This window comes from Mobula hypostoma, chromosome 8 (genome assembly GCF_963921235.1).
Source record: "Mobula hypostoma chromosome 8, sMobHyp1.1, whole genome shotgun sequence".
NCBI classification, from domain to species: domain Eukaryota; kingdom Metazoa; phylum Chordata; class Chondrichthyes; order Myliobatiformes; family Myliobatidae; genus Mobula; species Mobula hypostoma.
In genome coordinates, this window is record NC_086104.1 from 5,077,596 (window position 1) to 5,092,568 (window position 14,973).

General features: G+C 45.0%; 1 protein-coding gene across 3 annotated transcripts in view; it reads right to left on the reverse strand.

Moving 5' to 3' along the window:
- Positions 1-5,405: 5,405 nt before the first annotated feature.
- Positions 5,406-14,973, reverse strand: part of LOC134350345 (butyrophilin-like protein 8) — a 56,782-nt gene continuing 47,214 nt past the window's right edge. For 2 of the 3 annotated variants that reach the window (XM_063055415.1, XM_063055413.1), the window contains exons 5-6: positions 8,414-8,547; positions 5,406-6,251 (exon numbers count right to left, since the gene is read on the reverse strand). In XM_063055415.1, coding sequence (XP_062911485.1) covers positions 8,456-8,547 — 92 coding nt within the window. In that variant the 3' untranslated portion in view covers positions 5,406-6,251; positions 8,414-8,455. The remainder of the gene's footprint in view (positions 6,252-8,413; positions 8,548-14,973) is intronic. The other variant, XM_063055414.1, reaches the window with a different exon arrangement.

The window sequence follows — 14,973 nt, forward strand, 5'->3', positions numbered from 1 at the left end:
TTCAGGTGAGGTGACACTTCACCTCTGAGTCAGCTGGGGTGATATACTGCATCCGGTGCTCCTGATGTGGCCTTCTATATATTGGCGAGACCTGACGCAGACTGAGAGATTGTTTTGCTGAACACCTACGCTCTGTCCGCCAGAGAAAGCAGGATCTCCCAGTGGCCATACAATTTAATTCCACATCCCATTCCCATTCTGACATGTCTATCCACGGCCTCCTCTACTGTAAAGATGAAGCCACACTCAGGTTGGAGGAACAACCCCTTATATTCCATCTGGGTAGCCTCCAACCTGATGGCATGAATATTGACTTCTCAAACTTCCGCTAATGCCCCACTTCCCCCTCGTACCTCATCCGTTATTTATTTATTTATATACACACACATTCTTTTTCTCCCTCTGTCCCTGTCACTATATCCCTTGCCCATCCTCTGGGCTCCCCGCCCCTTTTCTTTCTCCCTAGGCCTCCTGTCCCATGATCCTCTCATATCCTTTTTGCCAATCAACTGATTTGCTCCTGGCTCCATCCCTCCCCCTCCTGTCTTCTCCTATCATTTCGGATCTCCCCCTCCCACTCCCAATTTCAAATCTCTTACTGTCTCTTCTTTCAGTTAGTCCTGACGAAGGGTCTCAGCACAAAATGTCGACTGTACCTCTTCCTAGAGATGCTGCCTGGCCTGCTGCGTTCACCAGCAACTTTAATGTGTTGCTCGAAATTCCAGCATCTGCAGATTTCCTCGTGTTTGCGTTTCTCCAGCATTTTGTGTGTTCACCACTACAGGGGGTGGAAGAGCCAGATTTCAGGTGTTCCCCTGACAGTCTTATGTCTCACTCATAACCAATTAACCCTATAACCCGAGGTGCAGGATCTCGGCATGAAATCATTTCCATCGATGCAGCCTGACCTTATGTTCTGTACTCTCTGGAACCGCCACACCCTTCCCCTAGTGAGGCAACCAGAACGACACATAATATACCTGCTTAATAAAAAAGAAATTGCTGGAGGAACTCAGTGGGCCATGCTGGATCTGTGGATGTGGCGAGGTGGGCAACAATTTCTGTCAAGTCATGGAACATTACAGCACAGAAACAGGGCCATCTAGCCCATACCGAGCTATTATTCTGCTTGTTCCATTGCCTTGTACTCAAACCAAAGCCTTCGCATCGATGTATCTATCCATATTTTTCTGAAGTGTTGAAATCAAACATGCATTCACCATTTCCTCAGGCAGATTGTTGCACAGACATTCCCTTTAAACACTTCATCTTTCACTCTTATCCCATGATCTTTAGTTATAATCTCACCCAAACTCACTGGGAAAAAGTCTGTTTGCATTTACCATATCTATATATGGAAATATTTACCATATTTATATATCCCCATAACTTTGTATACTTCTATCAAAACTCCCTTAATTTTCATACATTCCAAGGAATAAAATCCTAACCTACTCAACCTTTCCCTTTAACTCAGGTTCTGCAGATCGAGCAACATTCTTATAAATTTTCTCTGTACTCTTTCAATTTTATTAACATCTTTCCTGCAAGTATCTTTTAATTTTATTTTATTTCTTTATTGTCACCAAACAATTGATACAAGAGCATACAATTATCACAGCGATATTTGATTCTGTGCTTGGCACTCCCTGGAGTACAAATCGATAGGAAATATGATAAAAATTTAAATTATAAATCAGAATTAGAAAATAGAAAAGGGAAAGCAAGGTAGTGCAAAAAACACCGTGAGGCAGGTCCAGATATTTGGAGGATACAGCCCAGATGCCGTTCAGCAGTCTTATCACAGTTGAAAAGAAGCTGTTTCCAAATCCAGCCGTACGAGTCTTCAAGCTCCTGAATCTTCTCCTGGAGGGAAGAGGGATGAAAAGTGTGTTGGCTGGGCGGGTCGTGTCCTTGATTATCCTGGCAGCACTGCTCCGACAGCATGCGGTGTAATGTGAGTCCAAGGACGGAAGATTGGTTTGTGTGATGTGCTGCACTGTGTTCACAATCTTCTGCAGCTTCTTACGGTCTTGGACAGGACAACTTCCATACCAGATTATGATGCACCCAAGAAGAATGCTTTCTACAGTGCATCTATAAAAATCAGTGAGGGTTTTTGGGGACACGCCAAATTTCTTCAGTTTTCTCAGGAAGTAAAGGCGCTGGTGGGCCTTCTTGACAGTGGGTTCTGCTTGGTTAGGCCAAGTCAAGTCATTTGTGATACTGACCCCGAGGAACTTAAAGCTTTCGGACCTGTTCCACCTGCGCACCACCAATGTAAATTGAATTGTGCAGTCCGCTACTCTTTCTGAAGTCAACAACCAATTCCTTTGTCTTGCTGACGTTGAGGGATAGGTTATTGCCTTCGCACCATGCCACCAGGTTCTTAATTTCCTCTCTGTACTCAAACTCATCATTACCCGAGATACGGCCTACAATTGTGGTGTCACCAGCAAACTCGCATATTGAGTTTGATGGAAACTTGGCTACACAATCATGGGTGTACAGTGAGTACAGCAGGGGGTTGAGTACACAGCCTTGTGGGGCACCAGTGCTCAGTGATTGTAGAGAAGAGCTTGTCCCCTATTTTTACAGCCTGGGTCCTGTCTGTGAGGAAGTTAAAGATCCAGCTGCAGATCTGAGTGCTAAGGCCCAGGTTCCGGAGCATAGGAATCAGTTTATTTGGCATGATGGTATTAAAGGCAGAGCTGTAGTCAATGAAAAGGAGCCTTACATATGTGTCTTTATTCTCCAGTGTTCTAAGGAGGAATGTAGGGCCAGAGAGATGGCACCTGCCGTTGATCTGTTGCTCCGGTAGGCGAATTGCAAAGCGCCGAGGTTGACCGGTAGGCTGTGGTTGATGTGTGCCGTAACCAATCAGTCGAAGCACTTCTTAGCAATTGTTGTCAGAGCCACAGGTAGATTCATTGCTGAATAGTCATTCAGGCATGCCACCCTGCTCTTCTTCGGCTCCGGGATTATCGTTGCCTTAAAACGAGGGAATCTTAGACTGAAGCAAGGAGCAGTTGAAGATGTCAGCAAACACTCCAGCTAGTTCGCTTGCACAGGGCTGGAGAACCTGTCCCGGGATGCCATCTGGGTCCGTCGCCTTCCTTGGATTGATCTTCAGGAAGGCCCTTCTAACATCCTCCTCGGTGACAATGAATCTTGATGCCACCAGGTCCGGTTCATCCGGAGGGAGTGGGACGCTCCTCTTCCGTTCGAATCTCATGCAGAATACGTTAAGTTCGTCAGGAAGAAAAGCGCCACAGTTATTGATATTCCCAGCCTTTTCTTTGCGCCCAGTGATCTCATTTAGACCCTACCATAGTCTACCAGCATCCATCTGGTTAGTCTGGGCTTCCAACTTGGCTCAATATTGCCTCTTGGCGCCCTTAATGGCTTTCCAGAGTTCACGCCTGGATTCCGTGTGGCGACTGGTATCCCCGGGCCTAAAAGCCACAGTTCTAGCCTTCAAAAGGGACTTGACCTCATGATTCATCCAAGGTTTCTGGTTGGGGAATACCTGGATTGTCTTGCGAGACACACAGTCCTCCGTGTGTTTCCAAATAAAGTCCATGACAGCTGAGGCATACTGAGGTTAGTTGCGAGTCCTTGAATACCCACCAGTCCACCGATTCAAAGCAGTCACGGAGGACCTCATCTGTTTCCTCTGTCCAAAGCGACACTACTTTTGACACTGTGACCTCCCGCTTCAGTTTCTGTTTGTAAGCCAGGAGGAGTATGGCCTGATGGTCCGATTTTCTGAAGTGAGGTCGTGGGACGGAACGGTAGGCATCCTTGACTGCTGTGTAGCAGTGGTCAAGTATATTCGGGCCTCTAGTGGGGCAGGAGACATGTTGGTATAACTTTGGCAGCACCTTTCTGAGGTTGGCCTGGTTAAAGCCCCTGGCTGTTATGAGCACAGCCTCCGGATACCTGGTCTCAAGTTCACTGATGTTGGCATACAGTCTGTTCAGAGCAGACTCCACGTCTGCCGGGGTGGGGGGAGAGAGAGAATGTAGACTGCTGTCAGTATGACTGGCTGGATTTGATTTATCCAGCAAATCACTGCATATGTATCTTCAGGGAAACAGTATGGCTACGGCTGACATCACCCATTCTTTTTTCCCCAAATATTAAAATATTTCCCACTCTATCAAATTCCTCCTTCCTCAGCCCTTTACCTCAGGGGTCCCCAACCATTTTTAATGCCACGGACCAGTTTAATATTGACGATATTCTTGCGGATTGGCTGATGGGAGGAGGTGTTCAAGTTCAACAGTGCATGACAGGGAATGAGGAAAGGAGCAGCTGACTCATCATTTCATATTGTTTCCTCTCGGCCTGGTAACACATCTTTGCGGCCCGGTGGTTGGGGACCACTGCTTTACCTCCTCCATCGATCACCTGCCAGCTTCTTACTTCATTCTCACCCATCCATCTTCTCCCTCACCTGGTCACATCTACCACCTGTTTTTCGCACTTCTGTACCCTTCCCCTCCAGTCCTAATGAAGGGTCTCGGCCCAAAACATCGACTGTTTATTCCCCTCCACAGATGCTGTCTGACCAGCTGAGTATTGATTATTCTTTATGCTTGCTTAATCGCAAATACATTCTCACATGGAGGCCAGTCTCCCCATCTTCCTGCACCAGCATACAACTCCCTCCCATCACTGAAGCTTGCACTCAGCTGGTAGCAATATTGCCCACAAGTTGGAAGACTTGCGTGTTTTGTGGCACATTGGTTGTAACGATCGTACTTTCTGCGACACACAATTGAGCAGTGTGAGAGCTTGTGAAATAAAGCTATGATAAATCATGCTGAGTACGGAACCACACTGGGTCGACTGTGAGAATGTGGCAAGAGTGCATGTGGCTCCCTGATTAGGCCGCCTCCTTCCAGAGAGCTCTCTCTTTCGTGCAGGCCTTTGAGTGTAGACATTTTTCATGTCAGTCCCCTGGGTCATCGCTCCAGCAGCGTACATGTCCCAGTGTGTACCATGGCTAACGTGCCTCAGTAAAAATGTTTAATCTACTGCTCTGTTGTAGTTCTTGCTCCATGCGTACAGAACAAGAAGCCCACACTCGGCTTGGAGGAGTAACGCGTCATATTCCGTCAGGATAGCAGGAACAATGATTTCTCCAACTTTTAGTAGCTTCTCTCCCGCCCCTCTTCTTCAATTCCCCACTCCTACTGCCCCCCCACCTCTTCTCTTCACCTGCCTACTACCTCCTCCTGGTGTCCCTTTTTTCCTCTCTCCTCTGATCCATTCTCCTCTCCTATCAGATTCCTTCTTCTCTAGCCCTTTACCTTTTCCACCTCCCAGCTCCTTACTTCAGCCACACTCCCCCACCCTTCTGGTTTCACCCCTTCCCCTCCCCCTCCCCCATACTTTATTCTGGCCTCTCCCTTTCTTTCCGGTGCTGACAAAAGGTCCCGGCTCAAAATGCTGACTTGTTTTATTCTCTCCACATGTGCGGCTGGATCTGCTGTTTCTCCAGCACCCTGTGTTGCTCTGGATTTCCAGCATCTGCAGAACCTCTTCTGCTTGGGAAATACATACCTTTTGTTTGTGGAATCATTTAGTGAAATGACTGCCTGGAAAGGAGAGAGGTAACAGGGAACAAATTCTTGCTTCAGTGTTGCTGTGATGTGCCACTTTATTTTGTTTTGAAAGGAAAGAGATCAAAGGATCCGCCATCCTCAAGGCAGATAGAATAATTCGTATTGAAGAGAATTTCCTCTCCAATATCACTGCATTTTAAAGCTCTCTTTCCCCTCCAATGAGATGAAAGAAGTTGGATAGAGACAGACTGGAGATCTCTCAGAACAGTAACAATGTGCTAAGTCATCCAGTCGAGTTCAAAGCAGAAAGTGTCCGGTTGCCACAGTTCACATTGTGTGGGCCGCAGTGATCCGCCACAGTAGAGTGCGCTTGGTCTGAGTGCTCACTGCTACGTAGGTTCTGTATCAAGGCACTTCCACCGAGACAAGGCCCTGCCCAAAAGTGCAAAACAGCTCATGAGTTGATACAGTGATGGCTCCTGCGCAGAGCAGCTTCAGGAAGGCCAGGCCACTCCAGCTCAGTCAGCTCTGCTGCTACAAAGGGGGAGAGAGAGAGAGTCCTGTGGTGTACAGAATGGGGCCACGTCCTTTTCACCCCCTACCCCTCGAGTCCATTCTGTGTCAGTACCAGAGGCAGCCTTTGACTCTTCAGTGATGCTGACCATCACAGAGGGGAACCTGTCAACAAGAGCAAGGGCAATTGTTATTGGGAATTGGTTTATTATTCTCACATGTACCGAGATACAGTGAACAGCTCATCTTGATACAGATCAGATCATTACACAGTGCATTGGGGTAGAACAAAGTAAAACAATAACAATACAGAATAAAGTGTAACATCTACAAAAACGTGCAGTCCAGGTAAATGATAAGGTGCAAGACTATAATGAGGTGGATTGGGAGGGGAAGAGTCCATCTTGCCATACTAGGGAACTATTCAAATGTCTGCTAACAGCAGGGTAGAAGCTGTCCTTGAGCTTGCTGATACACGTTTTCAGGCTTTTGTATCTTCTGCCTGATGGAAGAGAGAATGCCCTGGGAGTTGTGATCTTTGATTATGTTGGCTGCTTTACTGAGGCAGTGAGCAGTGCAGACAGAGTTCACAGAGGGGGGACGCTGGTTTCTGTGATGTGCTGAGCTGTGTCCACGACTCTCCACAGTTTGTTGTGGTCACGGGCAGAGCAGTTCCATGCCAAGCCGCAATGCATCCAGAAAGGATGCTTTCTATGGTGCACTGATAGAAATTGGTAAGAGTTGATGGGGATATGCCAAGTTTCTTTAGCCACCTGAGAAAGCTGAGGCCATAGCACCTACACGATTGGATAGTTGAAACATCCAACTCAGTCTTTAAAGATGCCCAGTGACTTGGCCTCCAGAGCCATCTGTGGCAATGAATTCCAAAAATTCACCAGGCTCTGGTTACAGAAATTCTTTCTAAGTCATTCCTGCCTGTCGTCGTCAAACTTTACAACTCCTCCCTTGGAGGGTCAGACACCCTGAGCCAATAGGCTGGTCCTGGACTTATTTCCTGGCATAATCTACATATTACTATTTAACTATTTATGGTTTTATTATTACTATTTAATTATTTATGGTGCAACTGCAACAAAAACCAATTTCCCCCGGGATCAATAAAGTATGACTATGACTATTCTTTATTCAAACTCGCTCAGTAGAGGTTTCATCTTTTAAAATGATTCCTTCCAGAAGGAATCCAACTGAAACAGCCAGGAGCTGTGGAGTTCGGGACGGAAACGTGGTGTGGATCAAGCCAGAGTGGTCTGAGGGCCTGGGGAGCCACAAGGTAAATACTTGGCATTGGAATTCATTTCAGATCTTTTGAGGAACTGTATTCAGCTCTGGCCAACTTAGCAATGATAAACTAAGTTTGGAGACAGTCCTGGTTAATGTGCACTATACCATCGGAGGGTGGACTACAAAGTCCTTCCATATATCCCCTGCCATTTAGAAATGGTTACAAGGTTTTCAAAACAAAACATTCTTCTGAGCTCAAAGGGTGGGATGTTGGAGTCAAGACAGAAGTTGGGAACTATAAGCAAAAGACAGGGGGAAGGCAGGAGAATGGGATTGAAAAGGAATAATAATTCAGCCATGATGGAATGGTAGAGCAGACTTGTTGGGACAAATGGTTTAATTCTATTATATCTTAAGGTTATAGTCATAGTGTAATACAACATGGAAACAGGCCCTCCAGTCCATCTGGCCCATGCTGACCAAGAGCTCCCAATCCAATCTAGTCCCTTTTGCCTGCGTTTGACCTGCAACTTACTAAGTTTTCCCCATTCATGTGCCAGTTCAACTATTTATTAAATGTTGTTACTGCACCAGCCTCAACTGCTTTCTCTGACAGCTCATTCCACATTAGTACGACCCTTCATGTTGAAAAAGCAAGTTGCCCCTCAAGTTCCTATTACATCTTGCCCCTATTACCTCAAACCTATACCGTGTAGCTCTCGATTCCCTGATGCTCAGAAAAAGACTGAGTCACTTCACAAAAAGTGCAATTGGAACCAGGCTCCTCCATGGTTGGATTATTGGGGGGGGGGGTGGGAACAGATCAATTAGAGTGTTCAAGAGAGCAGTACATTTTAATCCTCAATGTTCAAAGTTTAAAGTAGATTTGTTATTAAAGTACATATATGTCACCATCCACAACACTGAGATTTGTTTTCTTGCAGGCATTCACAGTAGAACAAAGAAATACAAAAGAATCAATGAAAGACTGCACACAAAGTGAAACCTATAAGGATAGGGTAGGCAGTTCAGCCTTAGAATGATGGAATGGAGTTGAGGTGCGAATGTTTCAATGAGTAACTTACAAGGACGTTATCACTCACGGCACACATACCCAGCTCATCTGGTTACCAGCTCCAGTAAAGTGCAACAGTTAGGATGACACAGCAGACAACAGTCCCCACTACACCTGCTGCGATGTGCCAAGGTGATCCTGGAACTGGGAAGGGTGTGGAAAGAGTGAGAAAATTAATATCATGTGACTGAAGCACAGGCGTCATTGTGCACTGCAGCAGCAAACAGGAGCACTCTAGTTAAAGCCAAGCCAGAACTGTAGAGCTGCCTTGGACAAAGCCATGGCTACCACACTGTTGTCATGGCAACAGGTTGAAGTTCCTCAATTCAAGGTCAGAGCCAAAGTAAATCTATCAATGCTTACACTCAGTGGCCACTTTATTAGGTACACCTGCTCATTAATGCAAATAGCTCATCAGCCAATCATGTGGCAGCAAGTCAATGCACAAAATTATGCAAACATGGTCAAGGGGTTCAGTTGTTGTTCAGACCAGAGATCAGAATGGGCAAGAAATGTGATCAAAGTGACCGTGACAGGGGAATGATCGTTGGTGCCAGACGGTGGTTTGAGTATCTCAGAACCTGCTGATCTCCGCTCAGTGCTGGGACCCCAGTTGTTTACAATATATATTAATGACTTGGATGAGGGAATTAAATGCAGCATCTCCAAGTTTGCGGATGACACGAAGCTGGGTGGCAGTGTTAGCAGTGAGAAGGATGCTAAGAGGATGCAGGGTGACTTGGATAGGTTGGGTGAGTGGGCAAATTCATGGCAGATGCAATTTAATGTGGATAAATGTGAAGTTATCCACTTTGGTGGCAAAAATAGGAAAACAGATTATTATCTGAATGGTGGCCGATTAGGAAAAGGGGAGGTGCAACGAGACCTGGGTGTCACTATACACCAGTCATTGAAAGTGGGCATGCAGGTACAGCAGGCGGTGAAAAAGGCGAACGGTATGCTGGCATTTATAGCAAGAGGATTCGAGTACAGGAGCAGGGAGGTACTGCTGCAGTTGTACAAGGCCTTGGTGAGACCACACCTGGAGTATTGTGTGCAGTTTTGGTCCCCTAATCTGAGGAAAGACATCTTTGCCATAGAGGGAGTACAAAGAAGGTTCACCAGATTGATTCCTGGGATGGCAGGTCTTTCATATGAAGAAAGACTGGATGAACTGGGCTTGTACTCGTTGGAATTTAGAAGATTGAGGGGGGATCTGATTGAAACGTATAAGATCCTAAAGGGATTGGACAGGCTAGATGCGGGAAGATTGTTCCCGATGTTGGGGAGGTCCAGAACGAGGGGTCACAGTTTGAGGATAGAGGGGAAGCCTTTTAGGACCGAGATTAGGAAAAACTTCTTCACACAGAGAGTGGTGAATCTGTGGAATTCTCTGCCACAGCAAACTGTTGAGGCCAGTTCATTGGCTATGTTTAAGAGGGAGTTAGATATGGCCCTTGTGGCTACAGGGGTCAGGGGGTATGGAGGGAAGGCTGGGTTCTGAGTTGGATGATCAGCCATGATCATAATAAATGGCGGTGCAGGCTCGAAGGGCCGAATGGCCTACTCCTGCACCTATTTTCTATGTTTCTATGTTTCTATAACAGTCTCTAGAGTTTACACAGAATGGTGTGGAAAAACAGAAAAAAAAATACATTCAGTGAGCAGCAGTTCTGTGGGTGAAAACACCTTGTTAATGACAATGGTCAGAGGAGAACGGTGAGACAAGGTGGTGAAAGTAACTCAGATAACTATGTTACAACAGTGGTGTGCAGTAGAGCAACTCTGGAAGCACAGCGCATTGAACTCTGAAGTGGTTGGGCTACAGCACTGGAAGATCACACTGGGCTCCATACCTGTACATATTAAAGTGGCCACTTTAATATGGTTCTGTACATCTCCACACACTATACCACCTTTCATTTATTTTCTTTGTCAGTTAAGGAAAATAAACAAATACTATGCAGAAACAAAGACAGACAAACAACCAATATGCAAAAGACAACAAATTATTCTAATAAAATATGAACAACACGGAAAAATGAGTTGTAAAGTCTTTGAAATCAAGTGTGTAGGTTGTGGAATCAGTTCAAAGTTGAGGTGATGGAGGTTACCCACACAGAGCCTGCGCCACACAAATATACCCACGTAACAAATTAACCAACTAACCTGTTCGTCTCTGGAATTTTGCAGAAAACCAGAGCACCTGGAGCTCCACGCAGTCAAGGGGAGAACGTGAAAACTCCTTACAGACACTGTCAGAATTGAATCCCAGTCACTGGTGCTATAATGAACACTATGCCACCGAAGGGCCTGTACTGTTCTGTGTCCCATGGATAGGAAAGGTTTAGAACGATATGGGATAAACCTGAGCAACTGTGACTGGCTTAAATGGAAACCTTAATTATATTGGACTAGCTGGGCTGAAGAGCCTGTATGCATTGAGGGCTGTGCGAGTCAAATCACAATGACTCTGAACCAGCAGCAAGCAAACAGCATGTACAAACTGATGGCATGAACAGACCTTAAGATATAGGAGCAGAATAAGGCCATTTGGCCCATTGAGTGCTCCACCATTACATCATGGCTAATCCAATTTTCCCTCTCAGCCCCAGTCTTCTACCTATATCCCTTCATGTCCTGACCTATCAAGGACTTATCAACTGCCGCCTTAAGTACACATGAAGACTTGTCCTCCACAGCTGCCTGTAGCAAAGAATTGCACAGATTCACCACTCTCTGGCTAAAGAAATTTCTCCTCAACTGTTCCAAAAGGACACCCCTCTATTCTGACACACTCCCACCACAGGAAACATCCTCTCCACATCCACCCTATCAAGGTCTTTCACAGTTCGATAAGTTTCAATGAGGTCACCCATCATTTTTCTGAATTCCAGTGAATACAGGCCAAAACCGTTCACAATACTCCAAGTAAGGCCTCACCAATGCTTGATAAAGTCTCATCATAACATCCTTCCTTTTATATTCTGGTCCTCTCGAAATGAATGTGAACACATTTGCCTTCCACACCACCAACTCAGCTTGCAAATTAACCTTTAGGGGATCTTGCATAGTTTTTTTGTATTTTTTCTCCATTTGGAAAATAGTCAACCCTCTCATTTCCCGACACTGTATATATGCCACTTCTTTGCACATACTCCTAATCTAAGTCCTTCCATGGCCTCTCTACTTCCTCAAAACTAACTGTCCCTCCACTCATCTTCATATCATCTGCAAACTTTGCAACAAAGCCATCAATACCATCATCCAAATCATTGAGATGTAACGAAAAAGGAATCAGGCCCAATACAGACCACTCTGGAACACCACTAATCACTGGAAGTCAACCAGAAAAGGCTCCCTTTATTCACACTCTCTTGCCTCCTGCCAATCAGCCACTGTTTTATCCATGCTAGAATCTTCCCTGTAATACCATGGGCTTGTAGCTTGTTAAGCAGCCTCATAAAGAGACACCTTTTCAAAGATCTTCTGAAAATCGAAGTACACATCATCGATCCTCTCTTGTCTGTCCTGCTTATTATTTCTTCAAATAATTTCAAATGATTTCTCACATAAGGTTTTCCCTTGAGGAAACCATGCTGACTACAGCGTATTTTATCATCTGCCTCCAATAACCCTGACAACTCATTCTTAATAATCAACTCCAACATCTTCCCAAACACTGAGGTCAGACTAACTGGCCTATAGTTTCCTTTCTTCTGCTTCTTTCCAGTCTTGAAGAATGGAGTGACATTTCCAATTTTCCAGTCTTCCAAAACCATTCCAGAATCTATTGAAAGATCATTACAAATGCCTCCACAATCTCTTCAGGCACTTAGAAACACAGAACACCTACAGCACAATACAAGCCCTTTGGCCCACAATGCTGTGCCGAACATGTACTTAGAAATTACCTCGGGTTACCCATAGCCCTCTATTTTACTAAACTCCATGTACCTATCCAAGAGTCTCTGAAAAGACCCTATCGTATCCGCCTCCACCACCGTTGCTGGAAGCCCATTCCACGCACTCACCACTCTCTGCGTAAAAAACTTACCCTGACATCTTCTCTGTACCTATTTCCAAGCACCTTAAAACTGTGCCCTCTTGTGTTAGCCATTTCAGCCCTGGGAAAAAGCCTTTGACTATTTACATGGTCAATCCCTCTCATCATTATTCAGTTTGTCATTTCCTTGTCTTTCGTTACAAACTCTCCTGCATCGTTTTCCAGTGGTCTGATATCCACTCTTGCTTCTCTTTTAACATTACGTATCTGAAAAAATTTTTGGTAACCTCTATAATATTATTGGTTAGCTTACTTTCGTAATCCAGCTTTACCTTCTTCCTAACTTTAAGTTGTCTCCTGTTGGTTTTTAACCCTTGCATACTGTTGATATTCTATACTTTCTGCTGTCAAATGTCAAAACAGGTCAAATTTGACCCGAACAGTATGTATGGGTTAAAAGATTCCAAATCCTCTAACTTCCCACTAAGCTTTGCTCTATTATATGCTCTCTGGGCTTTTATGTTGGCTTTGACTTCTTTTATTAGCCATGGTTATGTCGTTTTGCCTTTAGAATGCTTCTTCCTCTTTGGGATGTATCTATCCTGTGTTTTCTGAACTGCTTCCAGAAATTTCAGCCATTGCTCCTCTGCTGTCATCCCTGCCAGTGTTCTTTTCCAATCAATTCTGGCCAGCTTCTCTCTCATGCCTCTAATTCCCTTTCCTCCACTGTAGTACTGATACATCTGACTTTTGCTTCTCCTTCTCAAATTTCAATGTGAATTCAATCATATTATGATCACTTTTCCCCTAAAGGTTCTTTTACCTTAAGCTCTCTAACCAATTCTGGTTCATTGCACAACACCCAGTCGAGAATAGCTGATCCCCAAGTCATGATTCAGCCATGATTCTGTGATGCCTGCATCACACATGTCAATCTGCAACTGTGCTTCAAGTTCATCTACATTATTCTGTATACCGCACACATTCAAATAGAACACCTTCAGTCCTGTATTCACACTTTTGAATCAACTTTTTTTTTTATAACCTTCATATACATGAGGAAAAAAAACTATGTTACATCTCTGGCTAAATGTGCAATGTGCAATTCAATTTTGTCTGCCTTTTACCTTGCAACTTATCCTGCTGACTGCAATTTTGCCCTATCAACAGCCTCTCCTCACTACACATTGCCTATGATTGCCTATTTTCAAAAGGCTTTTGACAAGGTCCCACACAGGAGATTAGTGTGCAAACTTAAAGCACACGGTATTGGGGGTAAGGTATTGATGTGGATAGAGAATTGGTTAGCAGACAGGAAGCAAAGAGTGGGAATAACGGGACCTTTTCAGAATGGCAGGCAGTGACTAGTGGAGTACCGCAAGGCTCAGTGCTGGGACCCCAGTTGTTTACAATATATATTAATGACTTGGATGAGGGAATTAAATGCAGCATCTCAAAGTTTGTGGATGACACGAAGCTGGGCGGCAGTGTTAGCTGTGAGGAGGATGCCAAGAGGATGCAGGGTGACTTGGATAGGTTGGGTGAGTGGGCAAATTCATGGCAGATGCAATTTAATGTGGATAAATGTGAAGTTATCCACTTTGGTGGCAAAAATAGGAAAACAGATTATTATCTGAATGGTGGCTGATTAGGAAAAGGGGAGGTGCAACAAGACCTGGGTGTCATTATACACCAGTCATTGAAAGTGGGCATGCAGGTACAGCAGGCGGTGAAAAAGGTGAATGGAATGTTGGCATTTATAGCAAGAGGATTCGAGTACAGGAGCAGGGAGGTACTACTGCAGTTGTACAAGGCCTTGGTGAGACCACACCTGGAGTATTGTGTGCAGTTTTGGTCCCCTAATCTGAGGAAAGACATCCTTGCCATAGGGGGAGTATAAAGAAGGTTCACCAGATTGATTCCTGGGATGGCAGGACTTTCATATGAAGAAAGACTGGATGAACTGGGCTTGTACTCATTGGAATTTAGAAGATTGAGGGGGGGATCTGATTGAAACGTATAAAATCCTAAAGGGATTGGACAGGCTAGATGCAGGAAGATTGTTCCCGATGTTGGGGAAGTCCAGAACGAGGGGCCACAGTTTGAGGATAAAGGGGAAGCCTTTTAGGACCGAGATGAGGAAAAACTTCTTCACACAGAGAGTGGTGAATCTGTGGAATTCTCTGCCACAGGTAACAGTTGAGGCCAGTTCATTGGCTATATTTAAGAGGGAGTTAGATATGGCCCTTGTGGCTACGGGGGTCAGGGGGTATGGAGGGAAGGCTGGTGCAGGGTTCTGAGTTGGATGATCAGCCATGATCATAATAAATGGCGGTGCAGGCTCGAAGGGCCGAATGGCCTATTCCTGCACCTATTTTCTATGTTTCTATGATACTTTTTGCATTGAAATATACACAGCTCAGGACACTCGTCGCATATGTTCAACCTCTTGATTCCTAACTTGGACTAAGGTCTTATGAACAACTGCCTCCACAACATCTCCAGTAATTGTTCTGGCACCCTGGCTCACATCCCCCTGCAACTTCAGTTTAAACTTCACCCTG